At 43.6% G+C, this 10766-nt stretch overlaps 2 protein-coding genes across 2 annotated transcripts in view; both read right to left on the bottom strand.

Annotated features, from left to right (window-relative positions):
• Window positions 1–10766, bottom strand: part of LOC113804570 (abnormal spindle-like microcephaly-associated protein homolog) — a 42021-nt gene that overhangs the window by 6654 nt on the left and 24601 nt on the right. The window lies entirely within an intron of this gene.
• On the bottom strand, window positions 224–10415 carry LOC138865448 (serine-rich adhesin for platelets-like). The gene is made up of 2 exons (XM_070135892.1): window positions 604–10415; window positions 224–299 (listed from the first exon to the last, which is right to left on the bottom strand). The coding sequence occupies exons 1-2, from the start codon at window positions 10413–10415 to the stop codon at window positions 224–226; spliced, it is 9888 nt and encodes a 3295-aa protein (XP_069991993.1).

The following is a 10766-nucleotide window of genomic DNA, read 5'->3' on the forward strand; positions in this document are numbered from 1 at the left end:
TTCAGATAACTTTTGAAATAACAGTGAAAATTCTGACTAATAACATCAAAAATGCTAGCATGTGATGTAAAAGCAAAAACGTGACACTATGCGACAGAAAGACAGGCAGATATATAAAGGGTGAAACAAACTACATACTGTACAAGTCTCTGGACAAGATGCTCTCCTGGAATATCATACATTTGAAAGAAAATGAATAGTACTAAAGGGTAGTGCGCATGCTTCAGTGTGGGGTTGGGATGTCACTGGTGGCGGCCATTACTACATAATTATCAGTGCATATGGCATTTGTGCTTAGACTTTTGATGTTCAACGTGAATTAAATTATGCCTTTTGCTATCAGCCAACATGTCTGTGATCATGGCAAAAGGACAATTCTTTCCCTTTTGTGGTCTGAAGTGTCAATTTATGGTTGATTACAATAATTCTCTTGTCAGCAAAGTGCACAGTTTAATATTTATATAAACTGGTTAACATTGGGTCAGGTGTTTAATTGCTACCACATTCTGAGTGGCTCACCATGCATGTGAGCAGTGCTCATGACAATATTTCACCTCCTAAGAAGCTTGAAAGGAAGAGCAGTAGTCAGGGTCCTCCTCTTACATCCCCTCTATGAGGACAGGATGACTAGGGTCTCCACTGGCCTTAGTCATGAGTCTGTTTAGGGTTTGAGTGTCATCTTGATCATCGGATGTAATAATTCTAGATTTCCTCTGCATTTTCTTTTTGTGAATTTTTTTGGTGTCTTCTTTCAGGTGCTGTTTTTTACTTTGAGAGCTTTGAGAAGCCGCAGGTTTTTCTTTAGACGATGCATTGCTGTAGTTACCTGATATGCTGCTGTTATTTGCTTCATACTGAGTCTCTTTGTCCTCATGTTCAGACAATTTTGAACATGAACACGAACTATTTGAACGCGATATCTTATCGTCTGATACATCTCTTTTATCTAAATTTGGTGTATTGTCTGTATCAGTGACACCAACATGAATAGGAGCTTTATCTTCTTTGCTTTCATTAGTTACTTCCACTTCTCCATTTTTATTCATCATGTTGCTCTCTAGCATATTTCCTTCATCTCCCAAAGCAATGTGGGTATCAGAGATAGCATCATTCTGACCACTGGGTTGACTGACTGAAGAACTCCCTGGCAGTTCATTCTGTATATCAGCCTTATACGGAGTAGGTGGTCGGGGTACCTCAAAATCACTCACAGCTTGACTTTCATTGCCTGGCACCTGATGGAATTTTACTAAAACTGGTTTATTAGGAATATTAGCCAGTTCACTTTCATTCATTTCTGAATTCGCTTCTTTGTCACTGAGATTTGGGTCCCTGGAATTAGAGGCAGTTATCTGGGAGTCTTCTGTTTCGTTTTTGGTTATTTTTGCATTCTCATCTGGTTTACCTGTATCAACTTTACTTAAAGAATTAGTCTCCTCAGCATCTACACCTTCACTGACTATTTCGCGTGCTTCCGTTCCGTCGCCATCGTTCTTAATTTCTGCTGTAGAATTTGGATCACTTACCTTGTCATCGCCTTTGTGTTTCTTTTCCTCGCTGCTATCCTTGGTTTCGAAATCATCTACTCTACTTTCACTGGAATCACACTCAGCATTAGCTTTGTCTACCTTATTCTCAGCATTTTCTACCTTGCATTCAGCTTCTGAAACAGCATTTCCAATCTCTACTTCTGTTTTGGCTGGTTCACTTATTCTTACAGCATCAGCTAGCCCATCACTCCCTTCTACCTTACCTTCATACGACATAAAGTCAGGTTGATCTTCATTTTCAGCATTAAAGCCATCAGCCTTGGATTTAGTGTCATTAACCTTGAATTCTAGATAAGCCTTAGTGTCAGGAATATCAGTTTTTCCTTCTTTGACATCAACCATGGCTTCGCTATTATTACCTCCTACAGGTTTAATATCATCAACATTGGTTTGAGTATTATCGCTCTTGGCTTCAGTATCGGTGTTGTTTTTAGTCGTGGCTTCAATACCATCGGTCTTGACTTCAGAATCCGCAGTCTTAACTAGAGAATCACCAGTTTCGGGTTCAGTATTATCGGTATTGGCTTTAGTATCGCCAGCTTTTCCATTAGAATTTTCAGAATTAGCTACAGTATCATCAGATTTAGGTCCGCTTTCAGTAATCTTGGCTTCAATATCAGTCTTACTTTTAGCATGAACATTAATCCTATCTTGAGCATCGTCAATATCATCAGACTTGATTTCATTATTACCAGTTTTGGTTTCAGTATCATCACTCTTGCCTTCAGTATTTCCAACCTTGGCTTCTGTATAATCACTCTTGGATTCCATATTTCCAGCCTTGGCTTCAGTAGTATCAGCTTTGGCTACACTTTCACTAGTGTCTCCAGTCTTGGCTTCAGTATCATCGGCCGCAGTTCTAGTATCTCCAACCTTGACTTCAGTATCTCCAGCCTTGGCATCATCCGCTTTGACTCCAGTATCTTCAGCTTTGGATTCCGCATTGCCTAATTTGACTTCCACATCATTAGCTTCAGTTACAGCGTCACCAATATTGGCTTCAGAATCACCAGCTCTGGTATCAGAATCCCCAATCCTGGCTTCAGTATCCCCAATCTTGACTTCAGTATCACCTGACTCGGCTCCCGCAGTTTTGGCTTCAGTATTCACGACCAGAGCTTCAGTGCAATCACCCCTAGATTCAGTATCATTCTTCGCTCCAGTATCAGAATCCTTAGCTTCAGTATCGCCAGCCTTGGCTTCTGTCTCATCAGCCATAGCTACTGTGTTATCAGTTTTAGCTTCTTTGGCTTCAATTTCAGCCTTGACCTCGATATCATCAACCTTGGCTTCAGTAATACCAGCCGTAGCTCCAGAGTCATTAACCTTGGCTTCAATATTATCAGCCTTGGCTTCAGTAATACCACCGTTGAATTCAGTATCATCAGATTTGGCTTCAGATTCGCCAGCCTTGGCTGCAGTGATACCAGCCGTGGCTTCGGGGTCGTTAGCCTTGGCTTCAGTGATACCAGCCGTGGCTTCAGTACTATCAGCCTTGGCTTCAGTGATACCAGCCGTGGCTTCTGTGACACCAGCCATGGCTTCAGTATTATCAGCCATGGCTTCAGTGATACCAGCCGTGGCTTCAGTGACACCAGCCATGGCTTCAGTATTATCAGCCTTGGCTTCAGTGATACCAGCCGTGGCTTCAGTGACACCAGCCATGGCTTCAGTATTATCAGCCTTGGCTTCAGTGATACCAGCCGTGGATTCAGTATTATCAGCCTTGGCTTCAGTGATACCAGCCGTGGATTCAGTATTATCAGCCTTGGCTTCAGTATTGTCAGCCTTGGCTTCAGTATTATCAGCCTTGGCTTCAGTAATACCAGACGTGGTTTCTGCAATACTAGTCGTGGCTTCAGTAATACCAGCCGTGGGTTCAGTAATACCACCGTTGAATTCAGTATCATCAGCTTTGGCTTCAGTTTCACCAGCTTTGGCTTCAGTGGTACCAGCCGTGGCTTCGATGTCGTTAGCCTTGGCTTCACTGTCTTCAGCCTTGGTTTCAGTGATACCAGCCGTGGCTTCAGTATTATCAGCCTTGGCTTCAGTAATACCAGCCGTGGCTTCACTATTATCAGCCTTGGCTTCAGTGATACCAGCCGTGGCTTCAGTATTAACAGCCTTGGCTTCAGTTATACCAGCCGTGGCTTCAGTATCATCAGCCTTGGCTTCAGTAATACCACCGTTGAATTCAGTATCATCAGCTTTGGCTTCAGTTTCACCAGCCTTGGCTTCAGTGATACTAGCCGTGGCTTCGGTGTCGTTAGCCTTCGCTTCACTGTCCTCAGCCTTGGCTTCAGTGATACCAGCCGTGGCTTCAGTATTATCAGCCTTGGCTTCAGTGATACCAGCCGTGGCTTCAGTATTATCAGCCTTGGCTTCAATGATACCAGCCGTGGCTTCAGTATTATCAGCCTTGTCTTCAATATTATCAACCTTGGTTCCAGTATTATCAGCCTTGGCTTCAGTGATACCAGACGTGACTTCAGTAATACCAGCCGTGGCGCCAGTTTCATCAGCCTTGGCTTCAGTGATACCAGCCGTGGCTTCAGTATTATCAGCCTTGCCTTCAATGATACCAGCCGTGGCTTCAGTATTATCAGCCTTGTCTTCAATATTATCAACCTTGGTTCCAGTATTATCAGCCTTGGCTTCAGTGATACCAGACGTGACTTCAGTAATACCAGCCGTGGCGCCAGTTTCATCAGGCTTGGCTTCAGTATTATCAGCTTTAGCTTCAGTATTATCAGCCGTGGCTTCAGTAATACCAGTCGTGGCACCAGTTTCGTCAGGCTTGGCTTCAGTATTATCAGTCGCTGCTTCAGTGTCCTCAGATTTGCCATCAATAATACCAGCCGTGGCTTCAATATTATTAGCCTTGGTTTCTGCAATACCAGCTGTGGCTTCAGTAATAACAGCCATGGCACCAGTTTCGTCAGCCTTGGCTTCAGTAATACCAGCTGTGGCGTCAGTAATACCAGCCGTGGCGTCAGTAATACCAGCCGTGGCTTCAGTAATACCAGCCGTGGCTTCAGTATCATCTGCCTTTGCTTCATTATCCTCAGCCATTGTTTTAGTATCTTCAGTATTGGCTTCACTACCATCGGTTTTGACTTCACTTTCATCAGTCTTGGCTTCATCCTTATTGGCCTTGGCATCTTCCAGATTTGCGTTACTATCCTTGGTTTCATTAGCACCAGTCTTGGCTTCAGTTTTGTCAGCCTTTGCTTCAACTGCATCAGCCTTGGCTCCAGTATCACTGATCCTGGCTTCAACATCAGTCTTTATTTCAGTATCATCAATATTGGCTGAAATATCACTAGTTTTGGCTTCAGTATCATATGCTTTCGTATCCGTATCCTCGGCCTCATCAGCTTTGGTTTCAGTATCACTCGCCTTGGCTTCGTTAACATCGTCTTTAGCTTCAGTATTTCCAGTCTTGACTTCATTATCAGCAGCATTTGTTTCCAAATCTTTACCTTCGAGATCTTTAGTCTTAGTTTCATTATCAATATTAACTTCAGTATTGTCGATCTTGGCCTCTCTTTCATCCCTCTCGGCTTCAGTGTCACCAATTTTGACTTCAGTACCAGTAATACCAGCCGTGGCTTCAGTAATACCAGCCGGAGCTCCAGTAATAACAGCCGTGGCACCAGTTCCGTCAGCCTTGGCATCTGTAATACCAGCCATGGCTTCAGCAATACCAGACGTGGCTTCAGTAATACCAGGCGTGGCTTCAGTAATACCAGGCGTGGCTTCAGTAATACCAGACGTGGCTTCAGTAATACCAGACGTGGTTTCTGCCATACCAGTCGTGGCTTCAGTAATACCAGCCGTGGGTTCAGTAATAACAGCCGTAGCTTCAGTAATACCAGACGTGGCTTCAGTAATACCAAGCGTGGTTTCTGCAATACTAGTCGTGGCTTCAGTAATACCAGGCGTGGGTTCAGTAATAACAGCCGTGGCACCAGTTCCGTCAGCCTTGGCGTCAGCAATACCAGCCGTGGCTTCAGTAATACCAGCTGTGGCTTCAGTAATACCAGACGTGGCTTCGGTAATACCAGACGTGGCTTCAGTAATACCAGGCGTGGTTTCTGCAAAACTAGTCGTGGGTTCAGTAATACCAGCCGTGGGTTCAGTAATAACAGCCGTGGCACCAGTTCCGTCAGCCTTGGCTTCAGCAATACCTGACGTGGCTTCAGTAATACCAGACGTGGCTTCAGTAATACCAGACGTGGTTTCTGCAATACTAGTCGTGGCTTCAGTAATACCAGCCGTGGGACCAGTAATAACAGCAGTGGCACCAGTTCCGTCAGCCTTGGCTTCAGCAATACCTGACGTGGATTCAGCAATACCAGCTGTGGCTTCAGTAATACCAGACGTGGCTTCAGTAATACCAGACGTGGTTTCTGCAATACCAGTCGTGGCTTCAGTAATACCAGGCGTGGGTTCAGTAATAACAGCCGTGGCACCAGTTCCGTCAGCCTTGGCTTCAGCAATACCAGACGTGGCTTCAGCAATACCAGACGTGGCTTCAGTAATACCAGACGTGGCTTCAGCAATACCATACGTGGCTTCAGTAATACCAGCTGTGGCTTCAGTAATACCAGACGTGGCTTCTGTAATACCAGTCGTGGTTTCAGTAATACCAACTGTGGCTTCAGTAATACCAGCCGTGGCTTCAGTAATACCAGCCGTGGCTTCGGTAATATCAGTTGTGGCTTTAGTATTATCAGCCTTGGCTTCAGTATCATCAGTATTGTCGATCTTGGCCTCTCTTTCAGCCCTCTCGGCTTCAGTGTCAGCAATTTTGACTTCAGTGCCATCAGCCTTTGCTTCAGTATCGTTAGTCGTGGCTTCAGCAGTATCAGTCTTGGTTTCAGTAGCATTAATATTAGCTTCAGTAGCGTCAGCCTTAACATTAGTAGCATCAGCCTTTGCTTCAGTGGTAGCAGTCATAGCTTCAGTATCGTCAGTCTTGGCTTCAGTAACATCGATATTTGCTTCAATAATTGCTTCAGAATTGTCAACAGTTGCTTCGGAAGGATATTTCGTAGCTCCAGTAGCCACAACCTTAGATTCAATATTTTCAGGCTTGGCTTCAGTAGCGTCAACCTTAGCTTCAGGATTGTCAGCCTTTGCTTCTGTAGCATCAGTAGCTTCAGAAACGCCAGTCTTAGCTTCAGGAATATCAATACTGGCTTCAACCATAGCTTCCGTTCCGTCATCTTTGGCTTCAGCGACACCGATATTGCCTTCAATCTTAGCTTTGGTATCGTCAGCTGTGGCTTCAGTGGGATCAGGATTTGCTTCAATCTTCGCTTTGGTATCGTCAGCTGTGGCTTCAGTGGGATCAGGATTAGCTTCAATCTTCGCTTTGGTATCGTCAGCTGTGGCTTCAGTGGGATCAGGATTAGCTTCAATCTTCGCTTTGGTATTGTCAGCTGTGGCTTCAGTAGGATCAGAATTAGCTTCAATCTTCGCTTTGGTATCGTCAGCTGTGGCTTCAGTAGCATCAGTATTAGCTTCAATCTTCGCTTTGGTATCGTCAGCTGTGGCTTCAGTAGCATCAGTATTAGCTTCAATCTTCGCTTTGGTATCGTCAGCTGTGGCTTCAGTAGGATCAGAATTAGCTTCAATCTTCGCTTTGGTATCGTCAGCTGTGGCTTCAGTAGCATCAGTATTAGCTTCAATCTTCGCTTTGGTATCGTCAGCTGTGGCTTCAGTAGCATCAGTATTAGCTTCAATCTTCGCTTTGGTATCGTCAGCTGTGGCTTCAGTAGGATCAGAATTAGCTTCAATCTTCGCTTTGGTATCGTCAGCTGTGGCTTCAGTAGCATCAGTATTAGCTTCAATCTTCGCTTTGGTATCATCAGCTGTGGCTTCAGTAGCATCAGGATTAGCTTCAATCTTCGCTTTGGTATCGTCAGCTGTGGCTTCAGTGGGATCAGGATTAGCTTCAATCTTCGCTTTGGTATCATCAGCTGTGGCTTCAGTAGCATCAGTATTAGCTTCAATCTTCGCTTTGGTATCGTCAGCTGTGGCTTCAGTAGCATCAGTATTAGCTTCAATCTTCGCTTTGGTATCGTCAGCTGTGGCTTCAGTAGGATCAGAATTAGCTTCAATCTTCGCTTTGGTATCGTCAGCTGTGGCTTCAGTAGCATCAGTATTAGCTTCAATCTTCGCTTTGGTATCGTCAGCTGTGGCTTCAGTAGCATCAGGATTAGCTTCAATCTTCGCTTTGGTATCGTCAGCTGTGGCTTCAGTAGCATCAGGATTAGCTTCAATCTTCGTTTTGGTATCGTCAGCTGTGGCTTCAGTAGCATCAGGATTAGCTTCAATCTTCGCTTTGGTATCGTCAGCTGTGGCTTCAGCAGCATCAGGATTAGCTTCAATCTTTGCTTTGGTATCGTCAGCTGTGGCTTCAGCAGCATCAGGATTAGCTTCAATCTTTGCTTTGGTATCGTCAGCTGTGGCTTCAGTAGCATCAGTATTAGCTTCAACCTTTACTTCAGTATCGTTAGCTTTGGATTCAGTGAGCTCAGTCTTGCCTCCAGTATCAATATCACTTTTAGACTTAGCATTGTCGGCCATGGCTTCAGCAGCATTAAACTCGACTTCAGCCATAACTTCGATAGTTGCTTCAGTATCGTCAGCATTTGCTTTTATCGCATCAGCCTTGGCTTCAGTAGCATCGGTGTTAGGTTCAGCCTTCACTTCAGTAGTGTCAATCTTGACTCCAGCTTCAGCTTCAGTATCGCCAGTTTTACCGTTTGCAACATCCGTGTTGGCTTCACCCTTAGCTTCAGTACTGTCAGGCTCATCTTCAATAATCTTGGCTTCAGTAGCATCAACCTTAGATTCAGAAACATTGATCTCGGCTTCGGACTTATTTTCGGTAGCATCAGTCTTCGCTTCAGTAATCTTGTCTTCAGCCATGATTTCAGTATCGTCAGTCCTTGCTTCAGCACCACCAGCCAGGCCCTCAATACTATCAGCCTTGAATTTATTATCACCAATATCGGTTTCAGCCTTAACTTCAGTATCATCGGCCTTTGCTTCAGTTTCAGCTGCCTTGGCCTCCATACTCTCTGCCTTTGCTTCAGTAGCACTAGTCTCTGTTGCAAGAGCATCAGCCATGGCTTTATTACCATCAACAGGAGCTTCGGAATCCTCAGCCTTTGCTGTAGCACCTTCAGTCTTGGTCTCAGTACCATTATCCTTGCCTTCATCGATCTTGGCTTCAGTATCACCAGCTTTCGTTTCGGTTTTAGCAGCATTGGTTTCAACATCAACCTTGGCTTCATTATCATGAGCTTCAGCTTCCACATTATCAGCCTTGGCCTCAATTTTGGTTTCAGTTTCTTTAACTTTACCTTCAGTACTATCGATACTTGCTTCAGCATCAGCCGCCCTGGCTTCTGTATATTCAGCCTTGGTTTCAGTATTATTAGGTTTGTCTTTAGTATCACCAACCTTAGCTTCGGTTGAATCTGCATCATAATCTTTCTCTTCAGTATCAGCCTTGCCTTCAGAATCATCTACTTTGAATTCCGGTGAAGCTCTAACATCTTCAGTCTTTATTTCATTATCTCCTGCCTTGATTTCAGCTATGTCAGTCTTGGAGTAAAAACTGTTTAAGCTGGCTTCTGCTTTAACGGCACTGACTTCAGCAGTATTGGCCTTGCTCTCCGTGAAATCCGTTTTAATTTCAGCACTATCAGTTTTCGCATTATTTTGGTCAACTTTGACTTCAATAATACTTTCATTTGTTCCACTGACTTCTTGATGTTCAGTATCATTTTTCTTATCAGCAACGTCTGTTTTGAATTCAGTATTATCAGCTATATCATCTCCATTGACCTTGTTTTCAGTAAAATCTGTCTTAAATTCTGTGCTATTACCATCCTTGACTTCAGAAACATAGATTTTGATCTCAGTATTTTCTTTGCCTTCTGTGACATCAGTCTTGATTCCAGAGTCATCATTTTTCATCACAGTATCATCTGCTTTGGTTTCAGAATTATCAGTCATGACTTCAGTAATGTCAGGTTTGGTTTCAATATTATCGGTACTAATTTCGGAAACCCTGGTCTCATTGGCTTTGACTTCAATATCGTTATTCTTTACTTCTGAATTGTCAGTCTTCACTTTATCATCTTTGGCATTTTTGGCCCCAGTGTCAAGTACATATTTTGCTCTGTCTATCGTACCAGTAACATTATTTAGTGGCGTATAAAACTGATACAGTGGTTTCCGATCTTCCGAGTAATTATCATGTAGCAAGTGTTTTTCATGTGTGTCAGGAATTTGTACCAGCTCATGGTTCTGCTCCGCTTGTTTTTCGAACATAGGTGACTCTTGCTTCTTATGTGCGTCTACCGTTTCTGGCAGTTCTCCATTCTGTTCAATTTGCTTGTCAGACAGAGGTGAAGGCTCACGGTCTTGCTTCTCAAATGTAGGTTCGAGGTCTTGTTCTGTCGCTTTGTCAGACAGACTTTCTTGATCCTGATTCTGTTGTATATCAGAAGGCTGTAGTAGCCCTAGGTCTTGTCCTGCCTGTGAGAATTGTAAGTGCTCTTCGTCCGGTTTCTCGTTTGTGTTAAAAGATTGTAGTTCCTGGTTCTGTGGCGTCTGTTTGTCAGGCACAGAAGAATTCTCTTGGCCTTGTGTCATATTTGCATAAAAAGTTTCAAGTATATCTTGGCTCTGTTCCGTTTGCTTGTCAGACTCTTGGTCTTGTGTGTCAAACGTAAAAGAAGTTTGTACTGATTCGAGGTCCTGTTCTGCTTGTCTGTCCGATGATAAAGGAGTGTCCGCGTCGATTTTTAAGCTGGACTGCAGGTGAAGTGCGATGGACATCAGCAAGGGCAGCCGGGAGAAAATTTAGCATATTAGTTTAGCTTTGGAAACCACCAGTGGGCCCACTAAAAGTTGTGATGCTTAAGGAGGATATTGAAAAAGAAATATATATGACCAAATACCAGATATTCAACAACTTTGTTGCCTCAAGAAAGTTAAACCATCAACATGACATTTTTAAAATAAGCATGGCAGACAAAGGTTAATTTCTGGAATCTGGACATCTTGCATATATCTCTATGCAATCATATGTCTACACCAAAGTAATTACTGTTAGAATACTAAGTAGCTAGACATGCAAGGACTTTACAAAGTATTAGTATTAGAAGTCCTTGCTTGTAAGCAAACATG

This window comes from Penaeus vannamei, chromosome 21 (genome assembly GCF_042767895.1).
Source record: "Penaeus vannamei isolate JL-2024 chromosome 21, ASM4276789v1, whole genome shotgun sequence".
Lineage (NCBI taxonomy): Eukaryota > Metazoa > Arthropoda > Malacostraca > Decapoda > Penaeidae > Penaeus > Penaeus vannamei.

Bases quoted from the DNA above. Each gene is read 5' to 3' on its own strand.
- LOC138865448 (XM_070135892.1), bottom strand. From the start codon at position 10,415: ATGTCCATCGCACTTCACCTGCAGTCCAGCTTAAAAATCGACGCGGAC. The intron at 300-603 runs GTAAGAGGAGGA...GAACATCAAAAG, and splicing joins CCTGTCCTCATAGAGGGGAT to TCTAAGCACAAATGCCATAT.